The following is a 15,893-nucleotide window of genomic DNA, read 5'->3' on the forward strand; positions in this document are numbered from 1 at the left end:
CCCCGTGTAACCAGCCACCCCCCCCCAGAGGTGGGCGCATCTCAGCACCGGGCAAGGGGTCCCCGTGTAACCAGCCGCCCCCCCCCCAGAGGTGGGCGCATCTCAGCGCCGGGCGAGGGGTCCCCGTGTAACCAGCCACCCCCCCCCCAGAGGTGGGCGCATCTCAACACCGGGCGAGGGGTCCCCGTGTAACCAGCCGCCCCCCCCAGAGGTGGGCGCATCTCAGCGCCGGGCGAGGGGTCCCCGTGTAACCGGCCGCCCCGCCCCAGAGGTGGGCGCATCTCAGCATCGGGCGAGGGGTCCCTGGATAACCAGCCGCCCCGCCCCAGAGGTGGGCGCATCTCAGCGCTGGCCAAGGGGTCCCCGTGTCACCAGCCGCCCCGCCCCAGAGGTGGGCGCATCTCAGCGCCGGGCGAGGGGTCCCCGTGTAACCGGCCGCCCCGCCCCAGAGGTGGGCGCATCTCAGCGCTGGCCAAGGGGTCCCCGTGTAACCAGCCGCCCCGCCCCAGAGGTGGGTGCATCTCAGTGCCGGGCGAGGGGTCCCTGTGTAACCAGCCACCCCCCCCCCCCAGAGGTGGGCGCATCTCAGCGCCGGGCAAGGGGTCCCCATGTAACCGGCCGCCCCGCCCCAGAGGTGGGCGCATCTCAGCGCTGGCCAAGGGGTCCCCGTGTAACTGGCCGCGCCCCCCCAGAGGTGGGCGCATCTCCTTAAGACCAGGAGATGTAATCCCCATTTATTGTTGAACAGAATTGTTATGGGGGGGGCTGTTTTTTGCGGGGGTGGGGGGGCGGTAATCTCATTGGGATGTTGCCAAGAGCCGGTGCACGGACAGTAACTGAGCCGTCCTCGTATTTACTAACAACCCCAAATTTATTTAATCAGTAAAATAAAATACATGGCTCTCTGACCCCGTTCCCTGACCCCCACCCCCGAGCCAGCCAGTGCCCGCCCTGGGGCCAGGTGGGAGCTGGTGCCCCCTAGATGGGGACAGGCCCATGCCCCATTCCCCGCCCCCTGAGTCAGCCAGTCCCCGCCCTGGGGCCAGGTGGGAGCTGGTGTCCCCTAGAGGGGACAGGCCCCTGCCCCATTCGCTGCCCCCCTGAGCCAGCCAGTCCCTGCCCTGGGGCCGGGTGGGAGCCGACGCCCCTAGAGGGGACAGGCCTCATTCCCCCCCAGTGTCTCGGCCCCTCAGAGGGTCTGGTAGCCACCCCGAGCCCTGCGCCGGCCCACCAAGTAGGCGATGACGATGATCAGGATCAGGACCAGCAGAACCACCCCAATGATGATGGGCACTAGCGCGCTGTGCTGCTCCTCTGGGCACAGCTCGGCTGCAAGAGAGGAGGGGCAGGGGGTGAGACCGGGGGGGCTATGCTGGGTGGTGGGGGGCAGGGGGAGATAAGAGGGCTATGGGGCAGGGCAGGGCTCAGATAGGGGGAATGGGGGGCAGGGGGAGAGAGCTTTATGGGGCAGCAGAGGGGATGTGGGTTGGGAGAGGGAGCTGAGTGTGGGGCTGTGAAGGGGCAGGAATGGGGGCCAGGAGGGAGGTTGTGGGAGGCAGATCTGGGGCCGAGGGGGGCTGGTACCTTCCCCGAAGCCGCCCGCGGGCAGGGCGAAGGCCTGGATCCGCTCGTGCAGGGCGTCAAGGTGGAAGGCCGGGCCCAGCGCCACGCTGCGGTTCTGGCACTGGTACGAGTGCCCCATCCGGGCTTCGAACTCCCGCAGGTTGGCGTTCTGCACCGTAAATTGCCTCTCTGGGGGGGGTAAGGGGGGCAGAGATCAGAGCCAGCCCCCCAAATCACCCACCTCACCGACCACGAGCCTTCCCTGAAAGGCACCCCGAGCCCCCCGAAGTCACCCCAAACTCCCAGTCACCACAAACCCTCCAATCCCCCAAAGTCACCCCTGAGCCCCCAAAGTCACCCTGAACCCCTCAAAGTCCCCCTGACTCCTCAAAGTCAACTGAAACCCCCAGTCACCCCAACCCCCGAGACCCCCCCAAAGTCACCCCAACTCCTCAAAATCACCCCAACCCCCCAAAGTCACCCCGAAGCCGTCCGATTCCCCAAATTCACCCCAACCCCCTGATCCCCCAAAGTCACCCCACTCCTCAAAGTCACCCTGACCTCTCCGTCACCCCAAACCCTCAAAGTCACCCCGAACGCCCAATAACCCTGACTCCCCTGAACTCCCAAAGTCACCTCCAACCCCCCAAAAGTCACCCTAACCCCTCAAAGTCACCCCAAATACCCAGTCACCCCAACTCCCCCAAATCCCCAGTTACCCCCGACCCCCCGAGCCCCCAAAAGTCACCCCAACCCCTCAAAGTCACCCTGACGCCTCTGAAGTCAACCCTGAACTCCCAATGTCACCCCGAGACCCTGAACGTGCCCCATTGCCCTAAACCTTTCCCCCAACTCCTCCCAACCTTCCCCCGCACAGCCTGGACCCCCGTTCTCACGTCTGGCCCCAGGGAACTGGATGGTCAGGCTGACTCCGACCTCATGCAGGTAGACGGAGTTCTGGGTTTTATTCTGGGGAGACACAAGGGACAGGAGACGTTTGGACCCTCAACGTTGGCCCGGCACAGTGATGCAGCTGCCTCTGGGGTGCAGCACAGCAGCTGTTTATACAACCCCCGCCCCGCTCCCTGCCCCACCGCGCCCCCTAGCGCCACCCTGGGGCCAGTCCTGCCTGCCAGGGGAGAGCACCCCCACTGAGCCCCGTCCTCCCTCCCTGCCCCACAGCGCCCCCTAGTGCCGCCCTGGGGTCAGTCCTGCCTGCCAGGGGAGAGCGCCCCCTGCTGCCCCCGCCCCGCTCCCTGCCCCACAGCACCCCCTAGCGCCACCCTGGGGCCAGTCCTGCCTGCCAGGGGAGAGCGCCCCCACTGAGCCCCGTCCTCCCTCCCTGCCCCACAGCACCCCCTAGCGCCACCCTGGGGTCAGTCCTGCCTGCCAGGGGAGAGCGCCCCCTGCTGCCCCCACCCCGCTCCCTGCCCCACAGCACCCCCTAGTGCCGCCCTGGGGCCAGTCCTGCCTGCCAGGGGAGAGCGCCCCCTGCTGAGCCCCGTCCTCCCTCCCTGCCCCACAGCGCCCCCGGTCGGTACCTTTACGAAGGTGAAGTTCAGGGAGCCCTGAGCGAAGGTGAGCTCCATGGTGGCTGACTCGTCGGAGCATTTTCCCGACACCTTGGTGCGGTTCGGCTGAATGGCAAAAGCTCCCCAGAGCTGGAGGAGAGAAAGAAGTTGGGTGACCTGGTATCACCTTCATCCCCGAACCCCACGAGTCCTGGGGAGAGAACCCAGGAGTCCTGGCTCCCAGCCCCCCCTGCTCTAACCACCAGCCCCCACTCCCCTCCCAGAGCCGGGGAGAGAACCCAGGAGTCCTGGCTCCCAGCCCCCACTGCTCTAACCACTAGCCTCCCCTTCCCCATACCTGCGCTTTGGAGCCGTTCTCATATTGGACCCAGATCTGGAGGCCCGATTGCACCCGGAGGCAGACGTCCGACCCATTCCGCACCGAGTAGTTCCCGACCGCCACATCCGGGGGTCCCGGCGGGCCCGCCGTGGTGAGGTGGGGGGTCGTGTGCACGGTGGTGTGATTGGCTGGATGGGACGTGGTGTGATTGGCTGGGTGGGACGTGGTGTGATTGGCCGGGTGGGTCGTGGTGGGGGGCGTCGTGTGGTGGGTCGTGGTGTGATTGGCCGGGTGGGACGTGGTGGGGGGCGTCGTGTGGTGGGTCGTGGTGTGATTGGCCGGGTGGGTCGTGGTGTGATTGGTTGGGTGGGTCGTGGTGTGATTGGCTGGGTGGGTCGTGGTGGGGGGCTTCGTGCGGTGGGTCGTGGTGGTGGTGGCGGTGGTTTTGGTGAAAGACGGCACGAGGGTGGCCGATTTCTTATGGCGGGGGCAGCTGTCGCCGTCACACGGGGCCTCGAGCCCGGAGCCGGGCGTGGTGAGTTCCTGGGCCCCCTCGCCAGGCAGGGTGGAGATGCAGACTAGAGGGGTGAGGAAGATGGTGGGGAGGAACAATTAGACCTCCAAAGTAGATACAGGGCACGAATATGCCTCCCCTGGCTAGTTGTGTTACTGTGGCCATCATTAGGGTCCAGAGTAAATTTCTCTCCTCCCACAGCCTCTGCCCTCTGACTGCCCCCTTGCCCATCATGCCCATCTCAGGCACAATCTTTTAACTCGCCTTCTTTAGGGAACCAAGTCATTTTGCCACCATTAGGGTCCAGAATTAACACCCCCGAAAAATCCAGGTTCGATCCTCCATATTCCAAAGGATGCAGGCCCCGCAATTACATTGTGCCCTCAAATCCTGCCCCCTAAGTGATCCTCTCTCAGCCGACACCAGCTGCTACATGAAATGTACCATCAGAGTTAACACCCCATTTAAGAATATAGGTCCTGTGAGATAGAAAGTAGGGGCAAAGCCCCTACCCCAGCTCCCCGCAAAATCCTTCCTGCCTTGTTGTCCAGCCACCCACTCTGATGCTATGTTTCATGTAGCAGCAGAGTTGGTGGCTCGTTTCCAATTGTGCCCTCGGTAGGTTTCAGAGTTAACCCCGCTTAACATTCTCTTGGGGACCAAAAAAATGGACTTTGAGGACGACTCCACAGATTGCGATGGTCTGAAAACGTTGAAATAACCTTGTTGGCAGCCAGGATATTCACAAGACACGGTGGGTGGGGTTACATCTGTTAGCGGATGATGGATTTATGTGTGTTTTGAAATCAAGTAGGTTTTCTTGCTCATTTTTCACCCAACATTTCAGGGAAAAGGAACATTGTCCCTGTTTTTTGTGGGGGGCGGGGGGAACTGATGGGGAAACAGAAAAAATCCCATTTTTTTCCACCCCAGATTCAGGCTTTCGTGGCCAAGTCGGAGCACTATAAATCTTAAAATATTTCCGTTGTCAGAATTGCGTAACGTTAACCTTTGGTTCCATGCAAAAATAAATAAAAATCTCCTCTCTGCTGTGAAATTTTTGGAGGCTTTGTGCCACCCAGGCGAATCGTCCAAATTTCATTTTTTTTCTGTGCCAAATGTGGAAGGGGGCAATATTTGGTTCCCCACCAAGATCTCAAGCAAACCCCGAATGCCCGGCCAGTTTTCTGCTGACTGCTGAAAACAATAACATGGAAATTCAATTTTGGGGGGCTGGGGCGGGGGAAGGGAGCTTAGCCGCCCCCCACCCACCCCAGTTTAGCCGCCTCCACCAACTTGTTCGGCTTCGGTGAGTGCCGACCCGGCAGGAAATGCCCCTTTTCCCACCCAAATCTTTGCGGAAAACCAACATTGTTTAAAAATGACCCCGGAGCAAAACAGATTTTATCGCACAGGTGAACAAAGTTAAATGGAAGTTGGTGGGGGCTGGTAGCCAGGACTCCTGGGTTCTCTCCCCGGCTCTGGGAGGGGAGTGGGGGCTGGTGGGTCAGAGCAGGGGGACTGGGAGCCAGGACTCCTGGGTTCTCTCCCTGGCTCTGGGAGGGGAGTGGGGGCTGGTGGGTTAGAGCAGGGGGGGGCTGGGAGCCAGGACTCCTGGGTTCTATCCCCGGCTCTGGGAAGGGAGTGGGGGCTGGTGGTTAGAGCAGGGGGGGCTGGGAGCCAGGACTCCTGGGCTCTATCCCTGGCTCTGGGAAGGGAGTGGGGTACGCTGGGTTAGAGCAGGGGTGCTGGGAGCCAGGACTCCTGGGTTCTCTCCCCGGCTCTGGGAGGGGAGTGGGGGCTGGGTGCCAGGACTCCTGGGTTCTCTCCCCGGCTCTGGGAGGGGAGTGGGGGCTGGGCGCCAGGACTCCTGGGTTCTCTTCCCGGCTCTGGGAGGGGAGTGGGGGCTGGGCGCCAGGACTCCTGGGTTCTCTCCCCGGCTCTGGGAGGGGAGTGGGGTACGGTGGGTTAGAGCAGGGGTGCTGGGAGCCAGGACTCCTGGGTTCTCTTCCCGGCTCTGGGAGGGGAGTGGGGGCTGGGCGCCAGGACTCCTGGGTTCTCTCCCCGGCTCTGGGAGGGGAGTGGGGTACGGTGGGTTAGAGAGATGCCACCTGTAGAAAAGAGCAGCACCCACCTGCCAGGCAGAGCAGCAGGGACAGGGTCCTCATGCTGGAGAGGCTGCTGAATTGTCCGTCCATCCCTGGGTCCGTCCCTCGCTCTGTGCCTCCCTCCTGTCCCGTCCTGCACTTCACTGATAAACTGAAGGAAACGAAACCAGTTCCCTTTCCAAGGTCGTGCACCCGCCTCCCAGCTCCAACAACACGCACAGATAACAAGTCCTCGAGGCTGAGATGCGCCCACTTCTGGGGCGGGGCGGCTGGTTACCCAGGGACCCCTCGCCCGGCGCTGAGATGCGCCCACCTCTGGGGTGGGGCGGCTGGTTATACAGGGACCCCTCGCCTGGCGCTGAGATGCGCCCACCTCTGGGGTGGGGCGGCTGGTTATACAGGGACCCCTCGCCTGGCGCTGAGATGCGCCCACCTCTGGGGCGGGGCGGCTGGTTATACAGGTGCTGAGATGACAGGCCCGGGGGCTGGGCTGGGGGTGGCGGGACGCCGCGTAAGATGGACTCGTGCCTGTGATGGACTCTGGCTGCCTCGGACCACAGGCCGGGGGGGGGGGGGGAGGGGGCTGATGATTCAGGGCTTTCAGTTCCCCATGAAGATCCGTGGACGGCGCTGAGTCAGCCCCCAAGAAAGGCCTGTGACCTTCACGTGGTTGGCCTGCAGCTGGGGAGGCTGGGGGGTTAGAGCAGGGGGGGCTGGGAGCCAGGACTCCTGGGTTCTCTCCCCGGCTCTGGGAGGGGAGTGGGGGCTGGTGGTCAGAGCAGGGGGGCTGGGAGCCAGGACTCCTGGGTTCTCTCCCTGGCTCTGGGAGGGGAGTGGGGGCTGGTGGTCAGAGCAGGGGGGGCTGGGAGCTAGGACTCCTGGGTTCTCTCCCCAGCTCTGGGAGGGGAGTGGGGGCTGGTGGGTTAGAGCAGGGGGTGCTGGGAGCCAGGACTCCTGGGTTCTCTCCCCGGCGCTGGGAGACACATGCTGGCCTTTGTTTTCTTTCAGGGGAGCCCAGGTGGTTTTAGATGCAAAGGGCGGGGTAGGAGATGACCCCCCCCCCCCCCCCACACACACACACACAATTCACCTCTGACCTGCGCCAGGGCCCCAGCCCGCTTTGCTCCTGTCTCCCACTGGGGGTGCTGTGGAGGGAAGCAACTTACACCTAATCACCACCAGGGGGCAGCCTCGTGGCCCCAGTCCCGCTCCGCCCCTGCGTCTCCCTGCCGGCCAATTGCCGGCTTATTACAGCCTCAAGCGAGAGACCTGCGGAACTCCTGCCGCCAGGGGGAGAGATTCACTAGGACGCTCAGTGAACAGGGAGAGGGCTAAGAGGGGGCCAGGGGCTAGTAGTCACACAGAGGAGCCAGGGCAGGACCCAGCCGTCCTGCTACAACCTCTGTTGTAGCAACAGGGGGATTCAAGGCAAATAAACCGTCAGGCCTGGGATCCCGGACTCCTGGGTTCTATCAGCCCTGTGCCCTAGTGGATTCGGGCTCGGACACCTGAGTTCAATACTGTCAAGCTGGGGGACAGAGGCCAGGCCCTGTGAACTTCTGGGTTTCCTACCCATGACCCAGGAGGAGGTACAGCTGGTCAAAGTATCGCGACAGCTTAGTAGAACAGGAAGCCCAGTTGTTCACCCATGGAACTCCCCGCCACAAGATTTCAGCAGGGGGAGAACTCCTGGAGCTCTATCCAACGGGGAAGTAAAGAATGGGCCCTGCTGTATGCAGGACCCTGTCCTTCCTCCTGTGTTGTTTGGGGGGACAGTAGCCATGATCCCCAAGTCACATTAAGAGCCCAGCTCTCACCCCCCCTTTTTTTTAAGCCTTGAGGGCCCCTGTGAGTCAAAGGAGTGTGAACTCCTAGCCCAAGTGTGCAGCAGGGGACACTCTGGCAGGAGCATCTTTATCATCCCTCGTTCATCTGCCAAGGAAATAGCTGGGATCCCACCCCTGCCACCAACCCCCTCCGCTATAATCCCCCCTCTTGCTCTTCTAGTCAGTAGCTTGCAAGGCCCTCCCGCAAAAGGTGGTATGAGCTCAATGTCTCAGTGGGGAAACCGAGGCAAGGAGGGAGGACTGCTACATGCCAGGTGTCACTCAGCAAGGCCGGGGAAGAAGAGAGAAAAAAGGCAGCCCAGTGCAGTGTGAACTACCCCATATCGGCTCTTAAGGGGACTGCTGTGGTAAGGGAGTCTCCTCATCCCGCCCCATGCACCTGGAGGGGCCATGCAAGACTCTGGAATCCCACCGCTCCCACCAGTGCCTTCGGGAGATGATTAGCCATGCAAAGGACTGCAGGAACAGAGAGGACACCCCTCCTCCAGCCAACTGGGATTCGGGGGAGGGGGCCGGCCAAACTGCCTTGAGCCCCCCGGGGGGGGAGGGGCCACCCCCCCTTTACAAACACAACCCACAGCAGCTGCCATTTTGAAAGAAGATTTTTATTTGGTACGTTCGTTTCCTTTCAATAAATACTATACAAAAAAAAGTAAGAAGGTCGCACACAATTTTGTTGGATGGGGGAAAAAAATTGAGTGCAGGGGGGAGAAATTTCTAGCTTAATGTTTTGGGGGCAACTGATTTGGGGGGCTCCCTCCCCCAACAGCTACCAACCCTGAGGTAGGTCCGAGTCACAAGGAGTTCGATTTAGCACCAGGATCAGGGTGGTGTAGCTTTGGGGAAGGGGGGGCTCGTTAAGAGATGGCCAGATCTTCGGGGGCTGGGACAGCAGGACTCCTGGGTTCTACGTGGGAGCAGGGAATAGAAACAGGCAAATCCCAGGGAAGATGTTGGGGGCGTATTAGCGGATACAGGGGACAGGAGGGGGAGCCAGGATCCCACCTGCCCCCAATCAAAAGGAGGGAACGCCTGGGTTCTCCCCCCCGTCTCTCTAGCCCATCACAGCCAGGACACCTGGGTTCTATGCTCGCTGTTGAGAACCCAGGAGTCCAGCCACACCCTGTTCCAGGAACATGAAGGAAACGGGGAGGTGGGGGGGGACCCACAGGCCAGGACGCCTCCACTCCAGTTAAAGGAGGATCTGGAGCCCGGGGCCCCCCAGGTTTGGCCTCCAGGCATGAGAGCGAGAAGTGGACAAACAAGAGAAATGCCACAAAAACACTAAATTGGATTTTTTTCACCTCCAAAAAGTGACATTTATTCAAAAGAACAAAACAAAAAAAGAAACGAGAGAAAAAAAAAAAAAAAAGGGAAAATAATTAAAAAAAAGTGTTCGGAGCCAGCGCGTGACAGCAGCTCGCGGGGGCAGCGCCCGGGGCGCCCACCGGGGGGGCGCTCAGATGAGGTCGGCCACGTTCAAGGGCATCTCCTCAATAGAGGTGTTGTAGAAGGTCTCGATGTCACGCAGGGTGCGTTTGTCCTCTTCGGTCACCATGTTGATGGCCACCCCTTTCCGGCCAAAGCGCCCCCCTCGGCCGATCCTGGGGGGAGGGGAGAAGGGGTGAGCGCAGGACGCCTGGGTTCTCTCCCTGGCTTGCTTGGGGCCTCGTGGCTAGGAGGAGCTGTGACTCCTGGGTTCTCCCCCCAGCTCTGGGAGGGGAGTGGGGGCTGGTGGTTAGAGCAGGGGGGGCTGGGAGCCCGGACTCCTGGGTTCTCTCCCCGGCTCTGGGAGGGGAGTGGGGGCTGGTGGTTAGAGCAGGGGGGGCTGGGAGCCAGGACTCCTGGGTTCTCTCCCCGGCTCTGGGAGGGGAGTGGGGGCTGGTGGTTAGAGCAGGGGTGCTGGGAGCCAGGACTCCTGGGTTCTCTCCCCGGCTCTGGGAGGGGAGTGGGGGCTGGGAGCCAGGACTCCTGGGTTCTCCCCAGCACTGAGGGGCGGGGGGTACCTGTGGATGTAGTTCTCCCGGTTGGTGGGCAGGTCGTAGTTGATGACAAGCGACACCTGCTGGACATCAATGCCACGGGCCTGGGGTGTGGGGAGAAAGAGCCACCAACGTTCAGGCCCCGGCCCCCCCACGTGGGGCAGCGCCCGTGTCCTGGCTGTTGGCTGCCGTTCCGTGGCAGAGGCCCAGGGGTGGGGGCGCCCACCGCACGGAGCAGCCCCCCTTGGTGTGTCAAGGAGCTACATTCCGCACACAGCATGGGGGGGCTGGGCGGAGAGGGAATCTCCTTGGGGGCCACCCCCCGGACACCTGGGTTCACCAACACCTAAGATGGCTGCCATCACATGACAGCAGCCATTTTAAGTGGGGCCAGATCTTTCCAGCTTCCCCCCAGTGCCCCTCCACAGGGCAGACCCAACCCCAGCCCCCAAATGCCCTCACACTGGCCCACAGGGAGCTTCCCCCAAATTAACTCACCCTGTAACTGCCCCCCCCCCCGGGTTTGCCCCCTCCCTGCTACACCCCCGCTCCACTTCCCCACAGCCCCCCCCCCCCCCCCCCCCCCCAAGTCTCCTCACCAGCAGGTCGGTGGTGATGAGGACCCGGCTGGAGCCAGAGCGAAATTCACGCATGATCACGTCACGCTCCTTTTGGTCCATATCTCCGTGCTGGGGGGTGGAGAAAGAGGGTCATTAGCAGGGGGGGGGGGGGGGTGTCTCATGCTGTACCCCCCCGCCCCAGATCTCTGGGGCAACCCCGTCCTGGAGAATCCTGCCCCTTCCAGCAGCCACTGAAGGGGGAAGGGACAGAACCCAGGAGTCCTGGCTCTCAACTCCCACAACTGCACTCAACCTGGCACACACAATTGTGGGACCCCAAGAACAGCTGTGCCCCCCATTTCAGGGACCGCAACCCACAGGCACTAGGGCGGCCATGGTTCAGGGGGGCCAACTGCTTTTGCATGGAGTACACTATGGAGGGGCCATGGGGGACCCCACCATAAATCCACAGCCATGCAGCTGGAGTGGGACCCAGGTGTCCTGGCTCCAAGCATCCCCCGCTCTAACCCACCAGGCCCCACTCCCCTCCCAGAGCCGGGTAGAGAACCCAGTCATCCTGGCTCCTCCCCGCCCCCCATACCATGGCAGAGACGGTGAAGTCCCGGGCATGCATCTTTTCCGTGAGCCAGTCCACCTTCCGGCGGGTGTTGATGAAGATCACGGCTTGGGTGATGGTCAGGGTCTCGTAGAGATCACAGAGCGTGTCCAGCTTCCACTCCTGGGCGGAGGGGGGAGGGAGGGACAAGACCAGTGGGGGTGAGGGCTAGGGCTGACAGCCCCCCTACCCCACCCATGTGGGGGACTCCTGGAAAGTCAGCTCCCCACTCCACCGGGGCCTCCAGACTCCACCCCAGTGGTCAGAGCTCCCCTGCTCCCAAGACAGCAATAACCCAGAACTACAGTGTCCCCCCCATTTTAGGGACCAGGACCCAGAGACATTGGGGTGGCCATGGTTCAGGGGGGCTGATCGCTCTTGCATGGGGTACACTATGGAGATGCCATGGAGGGACCCCTCCATAAATCCTGGATCATGTGGCTGGGGTGGGAAAGGAACCCAGGAATCCTGGCTCTCAACCCCCTCACCTCTCTCTCGACATTGATGTAGAACTGCCGGATGCCCTCCAGGGTCAGCTCCTCCTTCTTCACCAGGATGCGGATCGGGTCCCGCATGAACTTCTTCGTCACCTCCAGCACATCCATGGGCATCGTGGCCGACAGGAGCACCACCTGGGGTGGGCGAGGGGCAGTGAGAGGCGGTGCTGCCAGCCTGCCCCACCCAGAGATCCCCTCTGCTCTCACAGGTATAGCATCTCCCCCTGGGTCCTAGACCCTCCACTGGTGGCTCCAGCTCCCCACCAACTAGCCCCTGGATTCTAAATCCCTGCCCGACCCTTCCCACAATTGACTTGCCCTTTGGGTTCTAGACCCCCCCCCCCCCCAATACTGCCAATTTTAACTCCTCATGGACCAGCCCTGGCTCTAGGTTCAGAGCCCCTCTTCTGCCACTCGACTCATTCCACTGCTCCTTGGGTGTAGACCCGTCATCACAACTCCAGCTCCTTATGGTCTAGTCCTGCTCCACGGTTCTAGATCCCTGCAGCTGGGTTCAACTCCCCACGGATAATTTAGCTTCTAGTCCTACCACTTTATCTGGTCTTGCCACTTCCAGACACACCCTGCCCCTAATAACCTAGATTCCCATACTTAACCCCCCCTCCAACCAGTTCTAGGCTCCCCATCCTCCTCCCCCTCAATTATGGGTGTCTCCTCCAGTGAGCCCAAAGCCTGGATGATGCCCCTCCCCCCCCGAGTTCTGGATCCAGCTCCTCCCAGACACCAGTTCTTGGTCCGCCCGGATTCCAGGCCCACCTGGGTGTTCCCGCTCAGCTTCTGGAATATGTCGTAAATCTGATCCTTGAAGCCCCGGCTCAACATCTCGTCAGCTTCGTCCAGCACGAACATCTTAATGAATTTGGGAGCTGCGGGGAGAGGCGGCCGTGAGCCCGAGCGAGGGAGTAGTCGGCCACAAGGGATAAAGCTAGAAGCTGTTCTCAGTCGGGAGAGCTCTGATCACACCCAGAAGCCCCTGTGCCAGGCCCGGATGGCAGAACGCCTAGCAGGGGGCACCAGGCGGCACTGGGATCAGCTGACACGCATGGGGAATCATCAGCGAACAGACACAGGGCAGGTCCACCCTCCACCCGCCCAGGGGGCGCCCAGAGAGGGGACTGCCCCGCCCCCAAAACTTACACAGGTATCTCCTGTTCAACATGTCGAAGACACGGCCCGGAGTCCCCACAATGATATGGGGTGCTTCCATCTGCAGCTTCTGCACCTCAGCCCGGACATTGGTGCCCCCAATACAAGCGTGGCACGAGGCCCCCATGTAGTCCCCGAGGGCCATCACGACCTTCTGGATCTGCAGCGAGGAAGATCCCCTTATAACTGGCCGCCCCTGCCCCAGAGGTTGGTGCATCTCAGCTCCAGGCAAGGGGTCCCTGGGTAACCAGCCACTCTGCCCGAGAGGTGGCCGCATCTTGAGAAGCCCCGATAGCCGTGTGCCCCCAGCATGAACCAGCGACAGCCACCGCCCGGGATCCTGCGCTGGGATGAACAAGGGCTGGTCTCTCTCCCCCTGCTAGATTGAAGAGCTGCGCCACCAATCAGACGCCTCTTTGCCCAGGTAGCAAGGGAGGAAGTGGGGCTGATCCCTGCCAAGCAACCACCTTCTTACACCACGGGGAAGAAAAAACAAAAACAAACAAAAAACCCCACCACATGGGGAGGCTGAGAGCCCAGGAGTCCTGGCTCCATCACCTTTAATGTCTCAGTTAAGAAAAGAGCCGGGCAGGGATCTTTACCGGGCCGAGTCACCGCTTTAAACGAGGGGGTGGGGCATTGTCCTGGCGCCCCGACAACTCACCTGCTGGGCCAACTCTCGGGTTGGAGCCAGCACCAAGGCCTGGGTTGCCTTGAGGTCCAGCTCGATCTGCTGGAGGATAGAAATGGCGAAGGTGGCCGTCTTCCCAGTACCAGACTGAGCTTGTGCAATGACATCGTAACCTGGGGGAGACGAGACGTCACCGGTCAGCCGCCCCGCCCCAGAGGTGGCCGCATCTCAGCGCCGGGCGAGGGGTTCCCAGGTAACCAGCCGCCCCGCCCCAGAGGTGGCCGCATCTTGAGAAGCCCCGATAGCAGTGTGCCCCCAGCATGAACCAGCGACAGCCACCGCCCGGGATCCTGCGCTGGGATGAACAAGGGCTGGTCTCTCTCCCCCTGCTAGATTCAAGAGCCGCGTCACCAACTGGACACCTCTTTGCCCATTAGCAGGGGAGGGGGGGGAAGAGTCCGCCACCCCACCCACCCTGCCAGGATCTATCCCCCCCTCCCCGGGGGCTGACTCACCCTTGATACAAGGAAGAATGGCTCGCTGCTGGATGGCGGAGGGCTTCTCAAACCCATAGGCGTAGATTCCCCGCAGGAGCGACTCCGACAGGTTCATGTCGTCAAAGCTGTCAACGATCTCATTCCAGTTGCTCTGAAAGGGGGGGGAGGGTTAACACCCCCCAATGAGGCCCCCCCCTTGTATTTCCTCTGCAGCCCCTTGAGACTCCTGTCTTGATCTCTCCCCCCCCCCCCCCCACAAACCTCTTCTCAGCCTGCTGCTTTAATTTATTGCGTCCGAAAGTCATCGCTGGGTACGCCAACATCTTGTGACACTGCATTAGCTCTCTCCTCCCTACAGCTCCCCCCTGTGGATGCCACCCCCGTCCCTGCACCTGAGAGCCCCTGCCACAGCCACCCCCACTGCTCCCCACACATGCCCCATCCCTTCCACTCTCCCATGAGCCCATCCAAGCCCTCGCACCTCACAGCTGCCCCCCCCCAAACCTGCCCGACACCCCCCCACCACCACCAGCCCCTGCCCACCTCAATGATGCCATCGGGGTCCATTCCCTCGGGGCCATTGTCTCTAGATCTGGAAGGAGATGGGGGGAGGGGGTGTTAGACAAGGTTATTGAGAACCAGACAGCGCCCGCTACGGTCCCCGGCCGTTGTTCCCACCAGCCTCGCCCCGCTGGGCTGCTCCCCCCCAAACCCCTTGAGGCCCCCTCCCCCCCCCCACTAGTCACCCAACCCCCAGAGATACAATCAGGACCCCCTGCACCCATCCCCCACCCCAGGCCTCCCCCTCATTTCTATACTCCCTGCCCCCAACCCCAAAACACTTCCTCTTCACACCCACTGCCTGAACAGCTGGGGGGTCTCCGCCCCTCCCGGGAATCCCTCTCCCCTTATGAGGCTGGGGAATACCCCCCACTCCTCCCATTGCCCCCCCCCACTCCTCCCATTACCCCCATCTCCTGCCTTCCCACCTCCCTCCCTCCCATTGCCCCCCCCAGCCTGGGGCCCCCCCACTCATGTCAAGCGGGGCCGGAAGTGGCCCCTCCCGTGGCCTTGCTCCGACCTCACCCCCCCCCCCCCGCGCGCGCCGCCGGCCCCGGCCCAGGCCTCTCCACGTGCTCAGGCCTCTCACGTCCCGTCCCGGAAGTCCCGCCCCCTCGCCCTGTCCATTGGCGGCGAGGCCGGCGTGACGTCACGGCCGCGTTCCCCGGATGCCGAGCGGCAGGACAATGGGGGCGCCCGGCGGGGTCGCGCCTTCCCCCCACCTCCGCGGGGAAAAATGGATTCGCCCACTCCCCCCCCTCGATAATGAGCTCGGCCGGGAAGGGGTACCGCGGAATGGGTTCGCCCATTTGCTAACACCCCCCCAATCCCGTGGATGGATCCGCCCAGGAGAAACCAACGCGCAGCCTCGCGCCGCATTACCCCCCCTCGGGCCGGATGGTTCCGTCCTGTGTCCCCCACCAATTTTTTTTTTACTGGACTAGACCGTCGTCGTCCCCCGCAAAATATCCCCCCCCCGGGTAGAATTGACTCTTCCACTCCTCCCCCCGCCATAGAATCAGATAGTTCCGTCCGGAGCCAGGCCGCATCCAGATCTCCCACCGTCACAAAATGGCGTCGCCCCCCCCCCCTCGGGCGGGGATGGTTCCATCCAGCCCCCTTCTCCGTGCCTCAAACTGCGCCCCCTCCCCCTTAGCGGGAATGGTCTCGACCACTTTTCTCTCTCCCCACCCCTCCCCCCGCGCCGGGCCGAGATGGTTCCGCTCGCGTCCTCTGGGGAAGCGGTTTAAATGGACTCGCCCATCCAACCCCCTCCTCCCAAAAAAGAAGGAAAATAAGAAAAATAAGGGAATGGATTGGCCCATCCACCGTCCAAACGGGGATAACACCACCCCCTCCGCAAGAATGGACTCGCCCCCCCCCCCCCAAAATGGATGGTACCGCCCATGGAACGCGTGCGTGGGGGGGGGGGTTGGTTCGCGGCCTAAAGGCTACATTCCTGTAGTGGGCTCGCCCAACTCCCCGCTGCCGCGGGATAG

General features: G+C 62.2%; 2 protein-coding genes and 4 non-coding genes across 6 annotated transcripts in view; all 6 read right to left on the bottom strand.

The window, feature by feature from the left end:
- Positions 1-852: 852 nt before the first annotated feature.
- Positions 853-6,369, bottom strand: CD68 (CD68 molecule). Its single transcript, XM_005313713.5, has 6 exons — positions 6,063-6,369; positions 3,433-3,992; positions 3,105-3,224; positions 2,460-2,532; positions 1,585-1,752; positions 853-1,329 (listed from the first exon to the last, which is right to left on the bottom strand). The coding sequence occupies exons 1-6, from the start codon at positions 6,124-6,126 to the stop codon at positions 1,190-1,192; spliced, it is 1,125 nt and encodes a 374-aa protein (XP_005313770.2). The 5' UTR covers positions 6,127-6,369; the 3' UTR covers positions 853-1,189.
- A 2,101-nt stretch (positions 6,370-8,470) lies between these two features.
- Positions 8,471-15,893, bottom strand: part of EIF4A1 (eukaryotic translation initiation factor 4A1) — a 7,547-nt gene continuing 124 nt past the window's right edge. The window contains exons 2-11 of the mRNA XM_065569063.1: positions 14,377-14,425; positions 13,852-13,984; positions 13,370-13,509; positions 12,697-12,865; positions 12,316-12,425; positions 11,530-11,673; positions 11,027-11,164; positions 10,465-10,554; positions 9,890-9,969; positions 8,471-9,487 (exon numbers count right to left, since the gene is read on the bottom strand). Coding sequence (XP_065425135.1) covers positions 9,343-9,487; positions 9,890-9,969; positions 10,465-10,554; positions 11,027-11,164; positions 11,530-11,673; positions 12,316-12,425; positions 12,697-12,865; positions 13,370-13,509; positions 13,852-13,984; positions 14,377-14,425 — 1,198 coding nt within the window. The 3' untranslated portion in view covers positions 8,471-9,342. The remainder of the gene's footprint in view (positions 9,488-9,889; positions 9,970-10,464; positions 10,555-11,026; positions 11,165-11,529; positions 11,674-12,315; positions 12,426-12,696; positions 12,866-13,369; positions 13,510-13,851; positions 13,985-14,376; positions 14,426-15,893) is intronic.
- On the bottom strand, positions 10,770-10,903 carry LOC112061110 (small nucleolar RNA SNORA42/SNORA80 family). Its single transcript, XR_002890107.1, has one exon. It is a non-coding gene; the product is annotated as a small nucleolar RNA SNORA42/SNORA80 family (small nucleolar RNA).
- Positions 12,494-12,621, bottom strand: LOC112061113 (small nucleolar RNA SNORD10). The gene has a single exon (XR_002890110.1). It is a non-coding gene; the product is annotated as a small nucleolar RNA SNORD10 (small nucleolar RNA).
- LOC112061111 (small nucleolar RNA SNORA48) lies at positions 13,001-13,141 on the bottom strand. The gene has a single exon (XR_002890108.1). It is a non-coding gene; the product is annotated as a small nucleolar RNA SNORA48 (small nucleolar RNA).
- On the bottom strand, positions 13,642-13,781 carry LOC112061112 (small nucleolar RNA SNORA48). The gene has a single exon (XR_002890109.1). It is a non-coding gene; the product is annotated as a small nucleolar RNA SNORA48 (small nucleolar RNA).

Source organism: Chrysemys picta, chromosome 16 (assembly GCF_011386835.1).
Source record: "Chrysemys picta bellii isolate R12L10 chromosome 16, ASM1138683v2, whole genome shotgun sequence".
Taxonomy (NCBI): Eukaryota; Metazoa; Chordata; order Testudines; family Emydidae; genus Chrysemys; species Chrysemys picta.